A 17804-nucleotide genomic window follows, 5' to 3' on the forward strand; every position below is an offset into this window, starting at 1 on the left:
GGTAATTAAATGGACAAGAAATGGAACATAATAGAATAGAATATGTATTTATATAATTAAATTGTCATTTGTCAGTAGTTACAAGAACTTAAATAAGAACAAAGAAATGAAAAATACAACAGTCGACAGAGAGAAGAGAAGAGAAGAGAAGTGAGGGTTTGAAAATTACTTAATTTATTGCTAAAATAGTTAACTTAAAACTACTCCTAAATAATTATTCACGAGTGCGATTGATTGTGTGTCCTTTTTTCTTTGCAACCAGCTCACTTTTATACTTGGCTTTTGGCTTTCAGCTCTGATCCTTCTTGATTTTCTGTCTTTTTGCATATCTATCCCAATCTAGAAACTGTTTTCTTAGCTTTTGATTTCTTCCTTAATTTTCTATTGCCATCTTCCTTATCCTCCTAAAAAAGCCTCTTAACTTATCTTCAACACATCCTTATGCCATGTGAGCCACATTAACCAATCTTGGCATGTCAACTATATAAACTAATCTCGCTATGTCAACAATCTGTCGATGTAAAATTTTTAAATTTAGCATAAACTAATATGTATATTATACCTAAAGAAGAAAATGATATAATTTCAAACTTTTTGAATCATAACTGTAAAAAAAAAAAAAAAATTATAATCAAATACTAGATGAAGTAATTAAAGATTTTATGAGTTATAACTAAAACAATATAATAATTAAAGAAAAAAATAATCATAATTAAAAAAAATGATATAATTAAAAATGCATATGCTAAGGATGTGTACGGTAAAATTGTACAAAATATAATTTATCCAAAAGTTAATGCTTCAGGCCTTGGGAACTTCAAGCATGAATTTGTGGTCACCGGTCGACCGGGTGAAGCACTTATCTATCGCGGTTGTCACCTTGCCAACCGCAACTATCAGCCTCTTTGCCGAACGACCAACCGACCGAATAACTGACTAAACGATCGATTAAACAAATTCGAATCAAATTCGCGCCTCAATATTAGATGCAGCACGACTCTTTAGCCAAACTTATGAATGCAACAAAACCATGACCCCACAGCTGGCATCCGTGGCACGTAAACATAAGTAGGCGTATCATAAGTCAGCCATTCATAAGCCGCCACCCATTTAGTATTTGGGGAGTGATTGAGGGCCCGAGATTTCGGGGCTCGAATGCCCCGAAATTCCATTTTAGGTAAAAAAAAAAAAAAAAAAGGAAAAAAGAAAGAAAAAAAGAAAACAATTTCTAAAAATAGAAATTAGGGGTATTAGGGGTAACTTTTTTAGAACCACCAATCATTTTCCTTAGTATTTATCCGGATTTTCCAACTTTAAAAACAAAATAACTTGGAATTCCAACTTTAAAAACAAAATAACTTGGAAAATTCCTTAGACCATACAGAAAAAGAGTAATCGTATTATCATTATTACCTGACAAAAATCAATCCACAACAAGAGCAAAAATGGAGATGGCAATCTCAATCCCATCTGCAACTTTCTCTCCTTCTCCAATTTGTAGTACAATTCCAAGAACAACAATAACAAATTCACCATCTCTCTCCTTCACTTCTTCCAAATCTTCCTTCTTCAACAACACCTTGACCCACCAAAACATTGCCAGAAGTGGTCAGGTTCAAGGTCGAACCAGAACCAGAACCAGAAGCAGGGGTCTGTCCTGCACCTGCTTGTTCGGCCTTGGTGTGCCGGAGCTCGTGGTTATTGCTGGTGTTGCCGCCCTCGTTTTCGGCCCCAAAAAGCTGCCCGAAGTAGGCCGCAGCATTGGCAAGACAGTCAAGAGCTTCCAACAGGTCAGCTTTCTTCATTTCTAGGGTTTTCAATTTTCATATTCTGGGGCTTATTTTGAAAATCACTTGAGTTTGGTTTCAATTAAATTGAATTTTTTTGTTTTTGGTGTTTTTGTTTTTAATAAATATTTTTTAAATTGTAAGTATTTTTTATTTTTTATAGGTGGATATGGGGGATTTTTTTTCAAGCTCCTGTTATTAAGATTTTATAGCATAAACGGCACTAAATATTTTTATAATGTCTAAGGTCTCTCAACATTGATGCAGAGAAAATTCAATCCGGAGAATTTCTCTCCAGAGAATTTCTGGATTCTCTGTGTTTTAACCAAATTTCCTTGGACTTCGGAATTTCTCTCCACAGAAATTCTGAATTTTCTCTCCAGAGATATTTTGAATTTTCTCTGGATTCTTTGTGTTTTGATCAATATATATATATATATATATAAATAAATAAACTACTAGAAAAATAAAACAGAACATAACCGATTCGACTGAGGAACAAAACTGACTGAACTACTTGATGTTTCTGATGTTTTGTTCTAACATTTGAATCAATGGATTCAACTAACAGACTCATAGCAAAAGTATATTCCCCGGACATGATATAAAAAAGTTCCACAATGGTGCAAATGTGTTGTAAAGTGATATACGAATTATATGAAGTTCAGGAGGTCACACATGAATCATGTAAATATGCTTGCTATTAGCTACAAACACAGTGCATTTTTCGATATGCTTATACTGGCCACAACCATGAACAACACAGATACTCACTATGACCATAACACACAGCAGCCTTTCTATTACCATATTGTTCCCGGCACTGAATTGACACTTCAACTGTGTGTGATTGAGGGAATTCTAGTAATCACCTGTGTCAGGGTATGTACTCAATTTGAGAAATTTCTATTACCAGAGAAATTTCTCTCCAGAGAAATTCTGAAAATTTCTTTGGATTTCGGAATTTCTCTCTAGAGAAATTCTGGATTCTCTGTGTTTTAACCAAATTTCCCTGGACTTCGGAATTTCTCTCCAAAGAAATTCTGAATTTTCTCTGGATTCTTTGTGTTTTGACCAATTTATACATATATAAATAAATAAACTACTAGAAAAATAAAAACAAAACAGAACTGATTCGACTGAGGGACAAAACTGACTGAACTACTTGATGTTTCTGATGTTTTGTTCTAACATTTGAATCAATGGATTCAACTAACAGACTCATAGCAGAAGTATATTCCCAGGACATGACAGAAAAAAGTTCCACAATGGTGCAAATGTGTTGTAAAGTGATATACGAATTATATGAAGTTTAGAAGGTCACACATGAATCATGTAAATATGCTTGCTATTAGCTACAAACACAGGGCATTTTTCGATATGCCTATACTGGCCACAACCAAGAACAACACAGATACTCACTATGACCATAACACACAGCAGCCTTTCTATTACCATATTGTTCTCGGCACTGAATTGACACTTCAACTGTGTGTGATTGAGGGAATTCTAGTAATCACCTGTGTTAGGGTAGGTACTCAGTTTGAGAAATTTCTATTACCAGAGAAATTTCTCTGGATTTCGGAATTTCTCTCCAGAGAAATTCTGGATTCTCTGTGTTTTAACAAATTTCTCTAGATTTCGGAATTTCTCTCCAGAGAAATTCTGAATTTTCTCTGGATTCTTTGTGTTTTGACCAATATATATATATATATATAAATAAATAAACTACTAGAAAAATAAAACAGAACATAACCGATTCGACTGAGGAACAAAACTGACTGAACTACTTGATGTTTCTGATGTTTTGTTCTAACATTTGAATCAATGGATTCAACTAACAGACTCATAGCAAAAGTATATTCCCAGGACATGACATAAAAAAGTTCCACAATGGTGCAAATGTGTTGTAAAGTGATATACGAATTATATGAAGTTCAGGAGGTCACACATGAATCATGTAAATATGCTTGCTATTAGCTACAAACACAGTGCATTTTTCGATATGCCTATACTGGCCACAACCATGAACAACACAGATACTCACTATGACCATAACACACAGCAGCCTTTTTATTACCATATTGTTCTCGGCACTGAATTGACACTTCAACTCTGTGTGATTGAGGGAATTCTAGTAATCACCTGTGTTAGGGTAGGTACTCAGTTTGAGAAATTTCTATTACTAGAGAAATATCTCTCCAGAGAAATTCTGAAATTTCTTTGGATTTCGGAATTTCTTCTAGAGAAATTCTGGATTCTCTGTGTTTTAACCAAATTTCCCTGGACTTCGGAATTTCTCTCCAGAGAAATTCTGAATTTTCTCTGGATTCTTTGTGTTTTGACCAATTTATATATATATATATATATATGTATATAAATAAATAAACTACTAGAAAAATAAAACAGAACATAACCGATTCGACTGAGGGACAAAACTGACTGAACTACTTGATTTTTTTGATGTTTTGTTCTAACATTTGAATCATTGGATTCAACTAATAGACTCATAGCAAAAGTATATTCCCAGGACATGACATAAAAAAGTTCCACAATGGTGCAAATGTGTTGTAAAGTGATATACGAATTATATGAAGTTCAGGAGGTCACACATGAATCATGTAAATATGCTTGCTATTAGCTATAAACACAGTGCATTTTTCGATATGCCTATACTGGCCACAACCAAGAACAACACAGATACTCACTATGACCATAACACACAGCAGCCTTTCTATTACCATATTGTTCTCGGCACTGAATTGACACTTCAACTGTGTGTGATTGAGGGAATTCTAGTAATCACCTGTGTTAGGGTAGGTACTCAGTTTGAGAAATTTCTATTACTAGAGAAAATCTCTCCAGAGAAATTCTGAAATTTCTCTGGATTTCGGAATTTCTTCTAGAGAAATTCTGGATTCTCTGTGTTTTAACCAAATTTCTCTAGACTTCGGAATTTCTCTCCAAAGAAATTCTGAATTTTCTCTGGATTCTTTGTGTTTTGACCAATATATATATATATATCTATATATATAAATAAATAAACTACTAGAAAAATAAAACAACCGATTCGACTGAGGGACAAAACTGACTGAACTACTTGATGTTTCTGATGTTTTGTTCTAACGTTTGAATCAATGGATTCAACTAACAGACTCATAGCAAAAGTATATTCCCAGGACATGACATAAAAAAGTTCCACAATGGTGCAAATGTGTTGTAAAGTGGTACACGAATTATATGAAGTTCAGGATGTCACACATGAATCATGTAAATATACGACCAGTATCCTATCACAAACTAACGCCTAAAACCTATACAGCGGTAATGTGCTACCCATATTATATATATATATATATATATCTACATCTAAAGCAGGTGTGCCAAATGCGAAGATTGTGCCCTTTGACGAAGCAACAGTGGAGGAGACGGCAGTTGCGGTGGAGGTGAAGTGATGAGATCGGGGAGAGAGAGGTGGGAATTTCTCTGTGATATATGGGTGTGGGAGTTGAGGGACCTTAGACATTATAAAATAAAATTTTGAATCTCTTCCATTACTAAATATGGGAGAGGGACCTTAGACTAATTTTCCCATGCATATGTATTAAAAAATAAAATATATATAAAAATATATTTTAAAAAATTAATAAATACATAAGAATATGAATTTCGTAATTTTTTTTTTATATTTTTTATATTTAGTAATTTTTTTAAAAAAAATTTCACAAATATTATAATTTTTAAATATATTTATATTAAGTGTTTTTAAAAATTAAAAAAATTGGTTAAAATATTAAAAAAATGAAGTATAAAAAAATACAGAAAACATATAAGTGAATCCGAAATTATGAAACCAAACATATTTGTGTGCTTGTATTACTGTGAAAATTTGTGGTGGTTATTTTAGGGTATGCTTGTGTGTTTTCATAAGGGAAATGAAAAATGAATTATAAACATAAGAAAGAGAAAGGGAGTGCTACTGAGAACAATATTATTTAATGAGGGTCTTGAGCTTCATATGAAACTGTGAATGCATTTGAAATTAGGTTATGATGGAGGAAAATTAGTGTAGTTATGAGAAGTTTGGTAGACCTATTAATTATGAACATAGTTGTTTGAATCTTGCAATTAACGATTCGATTCATAGGATTTGGTACAAGTTTTAACCAAAATGATTTGATTCGTGCCGTCGAATCTTAAATTGAGTTAATCGTACAATTTGATTGTGATTCACTACGTTTCAGTTTTGTTTGCTTAATGCATGAAACGGTGTCGTTTTTGCAAATAAATTATAAAAAAAAAAAAAGAAAAAAAAAAGAAAGAAAAAGAAAAAGGGATCAATTAGCTGTATTGGTATACTTGATTTTATATGTATGAACATATATTCAATTTAGTGTTTCATTTTAAACAGTGTGTGCATATTTTTATATGTATGTACATATATATAACATTATATATTATTTTAAAGAAAGTGAATCTTACATTTCACAATTCACTATTTTAGCAAAATGATTCACTACTAGATTCTCCATTTGACAACAATGATTATGAATATATGCCAAAATTGACTGTGGAACAGAACTCTGAATAATAGATTTGTATCTTCAAATGGGCACTTACTGTAACATCTGGACATGTTCATCTTCGAGGGATCCCTCTTCCCCCATTATAGGCATCTAAAAGATGGATATGAATGGTATCATTTATTTATTTTTGAACAACTACCTTTGTATTGGTTGAATTGAATGAGTTCTTTCACCTTGTTTCTTTTAATCATTAACATTGTAACTTTGTCCTAATGAGTTCTTTAACCTTGTTTCTTTTAATCATTCAATTTCTAATTTCATCTTAATGAGTTCTTTCAATTTGTCTATTTTAAACATGTTTAGAAAATTAGCTCAAAATGAGAATGTTGAGATGGATGAGTGAAATTTAAAAAAGAAGGTAGAAGTGACACCAATTGAAGGTCAAATGCAGGACAGGTCATTTGAGATGGTCTGATTATATGTATCAATAACCAATGAACACACCTGTAAGGATGAGTGACTTGATGTGTGTGTAGGGTGGTAAAAGAAATAGCGGAAGCTAAAGGAGAATGTATTGAGGGGATTATAAAGGACATGATCACCTGAAGATTAAATAAGGATATGACTTTGGATGGAATTAACTGAAAGAAATGGATCTGTAAAGGACAGGATGTGTTGATGCAACAATAAAGGACATGGTTACCTCAAGGTTAACTGAGGATATGACTTCAGATAATTAACTAAAAGAATGGATTTATGTAGTCCATCCCAGGTAATTGGGACAAAGGCTTGTTGATTGGAGTTTAATATTTAATTTTTCCATCATTCTATACTACTCTGAAGATTACATCTACTTCTAACCATTTTGATGAATGATGTGCTATCTATGTAGTATCTTTTTCTGACTGGTTGTAGTATTTCTCCAGAGAGCACCTAAAAGCAAGAATATAGATATCCCTGTTTTAGTTAGAAACATCCAAATTCTCTATAAAAGACAGAATTATGAAGAAACAGATTCTCCTTGTCTCCCAACTCCATAATAACCAAAAACAAGACTCCAAATCTGTGGATAAAGTCCTCTACTCCAGCAAATTTATGTCCATTCTTTGTCTTCTTGAACATGCACCACATCAAGCAAAGATGCTCATTTTATGTCTTCTTCTTACCCATCTACCTCTGCCTTTTTTCTAGCTTTGAAGTAATCTAACCAGTAAACACCCATGCAGACCCAATTTAAGCTACTCCAAATAAAGTCCAACAAAGGCCTAGATTTCCTTGCCTGCTCTACAATGAATAAGCGAATGATTGTTTTCATTCATCAGCCTCATTCAACATACAATACTCACTAGGGAAGATATTTTCCCCTCCTTTGCAAAGTACCAGTCTTTATAATCTTCCCGTGCGCTGCTGTGCACTATACGCAAAAAGGCCCAAATACATAACTAAGGGAAGCACAACGTCAGATCGACCAGTCAAAGCCTTACAGAAAGATTTCACCTCAAGTTTTGGGAGAGTACCCACCAAAAAGCATCCTCTCCCTTAGTCATCTTTGTCACTGATGAATCTTTTATCTCCAGCACCAAAAATAAATAAACAAAGCCAATGTATCTTTATTCATTGCCATGCTTCAGAAATTAGGAAAAGATTTCGGGGTGATATGCACCATTTAGCCTTCCGAAAGCTCGCCCTACCTCCTTGACCCAAAGTAGGTTATGTAATCTTCTTGTCTTGCAGAATCTTAAAACATAAATGTTAGTATTCCCTTGTCATTAAAATGAATGAAGTGGTTAATTTGGTTTCAGACATGGTAAAACCAATTGTAGAAAAGTAGTGAAAAGAAATTAATGGATGTGTGTTTTATGATAAGTTTGTTCTAGGCCTTGTTAAAAATGTGGGAGAGAAACAAATTTTGATTAAATTTACTATTTTTGTGCTCTTGGACAGGGTTTGATGCTTTGAGCAACCCCTTTGGACAGGGTTTGATGCTTTGAGCAACCCCTTTAAGTGTATTGGACATTGGGATTGGGAATGTTTCTAACAGTTCTTGGATTTGGAGGACGGATATTGGTCAATCAAGCAAGTTTTGGTAGTTGTGAATTATAAGTTTAAGCCAAGGGTATTGAAATGGGAATAAAAGGAAAAGACCTAGGAGCTTTAAAGCTGAACTTCTGTTGTGGTTTAGGACCATTACACATGGCTGGTCCCATCATTTTGTAATGGTTGGAAGGGTGGATTGAGTAGATACATTGTCCCCATTCACAAAGTGGCTTCCTTAAGAATTAAATCCTTAGTGTCGGGCCTATAATTATCACATAGTATTGTCAATTATAATGCTTCAGAGAGTGGGAAGCCTGTATCCTCGAAGAGCAATCACTGAACCCAAAAAGTTGTCAATCTTGAATCTACACGCATGTGGCCTGGAACATAACAGATTGGCTGGTATAAGATAGATATTGCTCAAGTTTCTAGCTAAGTTTGCACTTGTGGTTGTCATTTTAAGTCTGATAATCTAGGGTATTCATGTGATCCTTGTAGAAAGGCAGCTTAGGAGAGGGAAAGGTATGGATACAAGAGAGAGTGGGCCTGTCTAGGACTTCCAATTTTTTGTCAATTCAAACTTTCCTAAAATCACTTTTAGTATTTAAGAATTGCAACCAATTTGTAATTTTTCTGTACCAATTTTGGGATTCAGTAACAGGAATTTTCAAAATTTTCTTTATATGAGATTGTGGCAAGTGTAATTCACCGTGGAAATGGATCTTATATGGATTCTTTCTTTAATTCCTCGCTTTCCATGTACCTGCTTTGTTCTTCTTAGTTTGGTCCTGAAAGAATCAAATTAATAGCATAAATCTGCTTTATATCTCAGTTTCTCAACCTTTTTTTTCTTTTTCTCTTTTTTTCACATTTCTTATTCTTCTTATTCAACTACAATTCATTCAGCAATTTGGAGTCCAAAGTGATTAAAATGTAAACGCTTCTCACTTAGTTAATGCTGATAACATTTTTCCAAAACAAATAAGATATGGTCTGCAAAATATGATATATTTTTCTGTTTTGTTCTTTTTGAACTTGTATTTTACTCATTTGTATGAAATTTCACACTTTTCATTTGATGTATATTTATACCATTTGGACAGAGGATAGTACTGATATGGTTGTCCTTTTATTTAAATTTGTTTGAAATTCTTTCTCAAGTTCAACCCCTTCTACTATGTAGGCAACCTTTCCTTTGTTATGCTACATTTTTTGCTTGGAGACCGCAATCAAAAAAGTCCATCTCCCGACATGTGTACTGTTTTACACAATAAACATTTATATGTTATGCACAATTTTCAATTAGTATTTCGCCCCTAATTCAGATGCATATTTTTTCCAGTGTTCTGTTTCCTCAGAAAATTATCTAGAAAAAGTTGGTCCTTGTTGCTCTATGCAAGTAATGTTGTGTGTTTAGATGGAACCAGAAGATCTGTATTGTGACATCCTGCCCCACGTCAGTCCGGCAGGAAAAATTTTTGGCTCGTTTAAAGCCGCGAGGGCCCATCCCAAAGTGGACAATATTGTTACAATTTGGGATGGTGACGTTACAATTTGGTAGCAAAGCGGGACTTACGTTCAGCTATATGGGCCATACATGTTGGGAGCCACCCCAAGAATCTGTACAAGCCACCGTTACATTTATGTTGTCTAATATATATTAGAATAACCAAACCAAACCAAGCCTTAAGTCCCATCAAATGGGGTCTAATATATATTAGAATGCAACTAAATTTAACTTAGTAACAGGAAAACAAGAGATAGAATAATGAAAATAATTAGTGGATATCAAAACGAGTGGATTCATTGTTTGCCTTTATTTTTCTGCACTAGTATAAAGGTGTGTCATGACCCAACTAGTTAATTTTCCTTGTTTCTTTTCTCTGTTGGAAATAAGTCCACAAGCAGAGAATGTTGAAGTCACTGAGAGTTTGAACTGGGCTTTTGTTTGGGGTGTCGGGTTAGATCTCTTTCAACCATTTATCGTAGATTACTACTTGGGACCTTGTTTAAGGTCAATGTGGTGTTGGGCAGTGCGACCTTAGTAGCAGGAATCGTGGAAGGGACTCACGTTTCTGAGGAGGAAGCACGATTTTGCTGTTTTGAGAAAGAATTGCACTTCTAATGTGAGGGAAATGCAATATTGAGCTCTCGATCTCTCTGTCACTTGATCTTCTTCGTTCTCACAATCTCTATCTCGATCTCCTTCTCTGTTTCAATCTCATCATGTTCACTCTCACAATCTCTATCTCGATCTCCTTCTCTGTTTGGATCTCCTTATCTCCTCTCTGTTTGGATCTCCTTCTCTCTCGATCTCTCTGTCTCGATCCCCTTCTCTCTCTTTTTGGATTGTGCTGTGTTGTGCGTTCGTGAGAGAAGAGAGAGAGAGAGTCTCCATCATGTTTTGTGCTGCAGCCGATAGGAGAGAAGAGAAGAGAGATAGAGTTTGATTGACTTGGTTTGTATGCTAAACCCTAATGGGCTTGGGATTGGGATTTTTTAAATAATTTGGGCTTGACATTTTTTATTAGACTCAGACAAACATTTATTTGGATTTACAGGCTGTTTTATTTAGTGTTTGGGTTATTAGATGGTTTGTATAACCATCATGAAAAAATGGGCTTTTGGACTGTTTTCTCCACAAATTCAAATACAAAAATATAAAATACAAAAAATATATCTACAAATTAAATAGATTTTAATTCTAAGTAAAATCTAACAATACAAAATAAAATACAATTTATAAGAATTAATGATAGTTATAATATATTTCAAATATTAATTAGAGAAAAAAAAATTATATCTCACAATATAAACCAAACCAAGCCTTAAGTCCCATCAAATGGAGTCGACTACATGAATCGTTCTTCTCCACTCGACTCTATCAACGACCATTTGTTAAATTAAGGAGATTCATATCTCTATTTACTACAATAGCTCACATTAATCTAGGTCTGTCCATTCCCCTAACACTTTCCTCTACCGTCACTGTATTACATCTTTTCACCACTACTTTTATTGGTCTCCATTGTATATGACCAAACCATCTCAATCTATTCTTTCTCAACATATCTTCTATCGGTACTACTTCTACCTATTCACGAATATGCTCATTCCTAACTCTGTCTTTTCTAGTCTTATCACACATCCACCTTAGCATCGTCATCTTAGCAACACTCATTTTATCCACATGTTGTTTCTTAGTTGCCCAACATTCCGTCCCATACAACATCGCTGGTTTAATAGCCATTCTATAGAACTTTTTTTTAGTCTAGTGGATACTCGTTTATCACACAATACCCTAGACGCACTCTTTCACTTAAGCCACCCTGTTTTAATTTTATGGACCATATTCGCGCTAATCTGTCCAGCCGTTGTGATAATCGATTCTAAATAACGAAAATGTTCACTCTTAGGTAGTTCTTGATTCTCAATCTTCACTTCTTCTCTGCTTCCGTTGTGATAAATATATCTTGCAATATATAAATATATATTATTTAAAATATATATAATACATATGAACGCTCCCAAACTACGACTCTCTTAGGGGTCACGATTCCACTCTCCCGCTCCCGCTTCCGCTTCGTGCAACTAAGATTGCGAATAAGAGATTTAGAGGAGACTGGGAAGATGGAAGTGTCAATATTTGTCAAGGAGGTCATCTAACTCTTACTCAAAGCTCTGTCAGCTCCATATTCTTTATGCCTTTGTTCACCATTCCCATGTTGCTGGTAATGAGGCGATATATAAGGATAGAAAAAGAAATATTGTATAGTTAACTACATAACTGGGAGGCTGACTATTCTCAAATAAATTCAAGTGGCTGAGTGTTTGGGGACTGGTTGCTTTTAATCAACCACTGTTGGGGAAATGGTAGGTTTGCTTGTGAGAGGGATAAATTGTGGAAAGTTGTAGCAACCAAACATGTAATAGGTTGTGGGGATTAGACATCCTTGGTGGTCATGGTGCTTATTGGGTGTGGGTGTGGATGTGGAAAACAATTAGGAAAGAATGGATTGAGTTTGGAAAGCATGTTTGCTTCTCTATTGGTGTTGGGAATCAGCTGAGATTCTAGATGAATGCTTGGTATAGGGTTTGTCTTTTAAGGAAGAACTTGCTTTTTGGGGGATTGTGGTACATTGTGCAATGCCAGTAGTTGATTCCATGGGGGTAGAGGAAGACAAGGTGTTTTGCAGTGTGGTGTTTTGGTTAGCGGCTTATGATTGGGAATTAAGGATAATTGAAGATATTTTTGGCTGCTTGGATTGGGAGAATTTGGGGCACTGAGGAGAGGATGAGATCAGGCAGATTGCTTCCTGGCAAGTTTACTATTGGAGGCTAATTGAGATTGTCAGAGGAGATATCGTTTGGAACTTTGGACAAGGTTGCTGATTTTTTAGGATGCAAGTGTTTAGGATCTCCTTTTGTATTCTTTCACGGTTTCCTCTCGTATAGTTGTGCGACATCTTCTTAATAAAAAAGGTTGTAGCCAGTGTACAAGGCTCTCCCACTTATAGGAAGGTCTACAAGGGGTTTTAGGTAGGAAACCTTCCCTCCCATTTTTGTGGAGAGGGCTGGTTCTTGTGATTCGAACTCACCTCACAGCATTAGGAGCAAATAACTATTTACGTAACAGTTTGAAAAAAAATATAAAGGACATGACATGAGAGGAACACGTGCAAAATATATAGTTTTATATATTTTTTGTCACATATATGAAATTTCATTCAAAATAGTAAAAATAAAACCGTAAGATAAATTTTTGAAGTTTAAAATGGGATGGATTAGGTATAAATTTTCGTTGTTTTTCAATCATTGGATCGTAAGTTATTTTGTTTAAACTTGTAATATGTTTGATATGCATCTAAACAATGGACATGTGTTTCTAAGTGCAAAGGTTGTCCAACTCATTTAAAAAATCTAAAAAAAATGGGACACATTTGGATTTGTGTCGTACACCAGGTTGGGTTGGGGGCGGCAACATTATGTATGAAAATTTAGACAAATAATATAGACTATGATTATATTTTTTTATATCTTTAATTTGCAATGAATTGAAATATATCAGACAAAAAATTCACATTAAACAAACATACTAGAGGACAAAACAAAAATTCCTTTGGTTTTAAATTCATATCAACATAGTCAGTTAGTCATCTATTAAAGCGGTACCCAACATTATTTCTTATCATGGAATTCATCTATGATTGAATCCATACTGTACTTTTAGCAATTTCCTTTACTATGTACACAAAGAAAGAGTTGGTGAGAAAAATCATTATCCATCTTGTTGCGAAGCTTAGTTTTGAGAATATTCAATTCATAGCAGAGAAAGAACCTTTTGTAATTGCTGTAGAAACAGGAAGTGTAAACACAAGTCTGACAGAAAAATAAAAATAAAAATACAGTCTTACTTCTTAAAGGAAATAGCTATTTCAGTGAGGTATTCAATAAGTAAATAGCACTTAAACCCTAGATGAATACATAGATCCCCGTAGCCAGAGCCCCTTGTTTGCACTCCTGTCACAAGGGTGAAGCCAGTTGGTGGCCTAGTTAATTTTTCTTGGGTGAGAGTAGTGTGCATATTGAAGAGATTAATGAGGATGAGGTCACCAAGTGGATGCTGAATCACAGTGAGGGCTTTACTAAATTTGTGGGAATGACTTTTAATGGGATTGAAGAGGATGCAGTGAGATGCTTACTGAATTGGTGTGGAGCTTTGGAGCTTGTCCTTATTGTCATTGCAAATGTGCAACCACCACGTTGCCATTTTAAGCGACTGTTCTTGGGTCAGCATAAAATTTAGGGTCTAGGTTGGTGAAACTCACTGTTGGTCCTGCTGGGTGAGGCACCTCTTGTTTTGGCGTATCTTGAGAAATAGACAAACACTAACCATTTGCTAGTATATGTTTTGTTTGTTGCGAGTGCTCAAACACATCCCCATTAACAATTTCGTTGAAGAGCTTTGTCCCAAGAGTTGGTGGCTTCAATTAGATTTACTTGAGGCCAGCAACCCATCTGACCAGTGCATTCCTAGGCTAGACTCCCATATATATATATATATATATTTTTTTTTTAATTTATTTTTTTTAATTTTTAATTTTTTGAAATTAAAACAATCATCCACAACCACATGTGGCCAAAGAAGTCCAGATCACAAACTACCTCCAAATGGCCAAAGGTTGTGTTTGGATCATGGATTTTGTCGAGGGATTTACCAAGGGGAAGGACAATAATTGGAAAACCAAAGAATTGAATTTGATCCTTTCTACTTCATAATCGTTATCTTCTTTTCTTTTCCTTCCCTTTACGTTTTCATTTTCGACCATAAATAAATCCCTCTACAAAATTCACAATCCAAGCACAACCTAATTGATGGAGTGATGGAGATTTATAAAGGCTCACTGGGCTAGAGTCTAAGCCTTGTGGTGTAGTCCCATCAGAGTAAGTACACATTTCCTAAACCCCAAAGGGGTTGGCCTAGCGGGTGCAACTTGGGGCCTGAGAGTGTGCTCTAGGTCTGAAGTTTAACTCCCATTAGGTGCTATCAACTTTTGGGATTACACCCACGGGCTGTACCCTGAGATTTGCCTAATTCATGTAGAGGGGGTGCTTTGCATGAGTCTCGGAATTAGTCCAGGTGCGTGTAAGCTGGTCTGGACACCTGGTCATCAAAAAAAAAAAAAAAAAAGAAGGTACACATTTCCTAGGAATTCTCTCTCATTGTTGGAGATTCCATATTGAATTTTCTGTTGCCAAAGCCTTCACGGCTTCATATATTGTTTTTTATTTGGCCTAAGTTCATGATTTTTGAAATTCAGTTTTGATGATTGCCTTCTTGATTATTTTGGGCAAGTATGGAATTGTGGAATTTAGGTGATCATTGTAGCTTTGTTCTAGAATCCATGCCTTGTGATCAGGAGCAAATCAGTAAAAGTTGGGGATGAAAACGCACTTTGTAGGGTCTAAATGAAATTAGATAAAGATTTGATTACATTGATTCTTTTCTAGTAGGGTAGTAGGTTGCACATACTACTGAATTATTTGAGCACATTTATCCTCATCTATCAAGATATATACATGTAATTCTTTGCTCAAAACATAAAAATTTTGTTTTATATAGAATAGTGAAATTATTCTTGCCCATGGTGTCTTCTATGCAAGGGTGATTCTCTCTCTCTCTCTCTCTCTCTCTCAATGTTTAATTTCTTATATCTTTGTTTGCTTCTCTTTGTGTTTGAGAGGGTGTGGTCGGGATTGTGGTTTATGGTGTAGAAGTAAAATTCTAGGCTATTATATATATATATATATTTGGACTGACTAGACATTTTTTGATCCTGGAAATGTCTATCTCATGAAAATAATATTTAGTGATGTATGAGCTAAATATATAAATATTTGATTATATTTGAATATGACCGATGAAGTCAGCACTGACATAAAGGCTAGGCAGTATAGTGCAGCACATACTTTTCTTTCTGGTGGAATTGCCTTCCAAAGTCTTTGCTTTTGATACCCTATCTTCTGATCAATATGAAAGAAATACCCACAAAATGTTATCTGTTGGACATCGCTCTAGTGCCTGTCTTTTTCTTGAATTCTTTATATTAATATTAATAATATTTTACACCTCAGTTCCATGAAGAAAAAGTCATTGGCCATTGATTGATGTGTTTATTAATATCCGTGTTATTTGTGACATGAGCTAAAACTTTATCTATCCTTTTGTTAGAGATTCCACTAAACAGTGGGGTTAAGGCTGCCTACTACCTCTCCCAGACTCTACTGTAAGCAGTAGCCACCTTTTTGGATTTAGTTTAGTCAATGACAATGATTTTCAAATAATGGTGTGTTTTCTAAACAATCCTGTTTGAGTTTCTGGTGGTGCCTCACATATTATTACACTACCAATTTGTGTGATTCATTGCTGCCTAAGAGAATGATAGAAAAATTTCAAATTGTGCCTTAACGGCCCCATGGATTTACTCATCATGAATATTCCAACCCTTGAAATTTAATACAGAAAAAGAAAAATGTTACAACAGAAAACAATCTTTATGCTTTCCCAAATGTATATTATTACTATACTAGATTGTTTATTATTTAATTATTACTATGTTTTTAAAAAAATAAATAAACTAATGTATTTTGAGTGTTCTTCAACTAAATTGTTCTACACGCGACCATTGTTAACATGTAATGCGTAAAACTGTTCACATTTTTTTTTTTTTTTACTGTTGCAGGCAGCAAAGGAGTTTGAGACAGAACTGAAAAAAGAGCCTGGTTCTGCTGCAGAGCCTCCTGTGGAGAAACCTACAGCTGCAATTGAAGAGGAGAAAGAAGTCAAGGTCTCAAGCACAAAGGAGAGTTTATGAGACTGTTGAAATACCAATTACACATTTTATGCATTTTCTATGCTCATGCCCTGCTACTACTGGTGATGTTTCTTAAAGGTGTAGAGATTTATTTATAATGTAGATTAGTGGTGCACATGAGTTGGATGATCATCTACTTTTGTTCCTTAGTTTGTATCATCTACAAGTTTTTTTGGTTTTTATGTTTTCGTTCATTGTTTGAAGATTCATAGTAGTACAGGCCATTAGAAGTAGATTATTTGATGTTACTTTGAACAAGGGTTCATTTGCCTCTAGTCCAACTTTAGGATCAAGGCCTTTAAATTGCGTTTTGAAAACTTAAATAAAAAAATCATGAAGAAAAAGTACGGCTGATGGCTTATTATAATGAAAAATTATTCAGGTAAATTGGATGAAGTCCATGCAGGAATGCAGGTGGGGGTATTTAGTCTAGCAATTGATCTCGCTTATTTTATGAGGAAGAGCAAAAATAACTTGTTTGATATTAGACATGGCAAGATTTTATTTGCATATCATTCTTATTTTCAGTTTACAACATATTGTCAATTTGGATATTAACTAGGGGCATTTTTTTTTTAGGGCAAATTACAAAAAAAAAAAAAAAAAAAAAAAAAACCTCCAAGGTTTGAGTCATGTAACAAAATAAATTTGAATTTTTAATTTTATTAAACTTTATACTTTGGATTTGTTTTCAATTTAAACAATTTGCTTATTTTTGTTAAGTAAAATCAATGAAAAAATAGATATTTTAGTTATTAAATTCAGGGAAAAAGTTACGGTAGACAAAATGAAAAATTCTTTTTCGATTGATTTTATTTAATGAAAACAGGCTAATGGTTTCAATTGAAAACAAATCAAAATATTAAAGTTTAAATTGACAAAATTGAAATTCCAAAGTATATTTTGTGATAGGGCTTGAACTCTGGTTTTTTTTTTTTTTATTTTATCTTTTTTGTAATTGTCCCATTTTTTATTTATTTATAAATCATACTTCTAGTACTTATGTTTCAATTAATTCAAACTAATTTCTTGTTTTCCAATTAGTCCCCATAGGTTGCAAAATTACAAGAACAACCATG

The 17804-nt window shown here is 34.2% G+C and overlaps 1 protein-coding gene across 1 annotated transcript; it reads left to right on the forward strand.

The window, feature by feature from the left end:
- Nucleotides 1-1300: 1300 nt before the first annotated feature.
- LOC114280516 (Bacterial sec-independent translocation protein mttA/Hcf106) lies at nt 1301-16914 on the forward strand. The gene is made up of 2 exons (XM_028222895.2): nt 1301-1790; nt 16594-16914. Exons 1-2 carry the CDS (start codon nt 1446-1448, stop codon nt 16723-16725), a joined length of 477 nt encoding a protein of 158 aa, XP_028078696.2. The 5' UTR covers nt 1301-1445; the 3' UTR covers nt 16726-16914.
- Nucleotides 16915-17804: the final 890 nt, after the last annotated feature.

Source organism: Camellia sinensis, chromosome 2 (assembly GCF_055761805.1).
Source record: "Camellia sinensis isolate YWXY chromosome 2, ASM5576180v1, whole genome shotgun sequence".
In the NCBI taxonomy this organism is placed as follows: domain Eukaryota; kingdom Viridiplantae; phylum Streptophyta; class Magnoliopsida; order Ericales; family Theaceae; genus Camellia; species Camellia sinensis.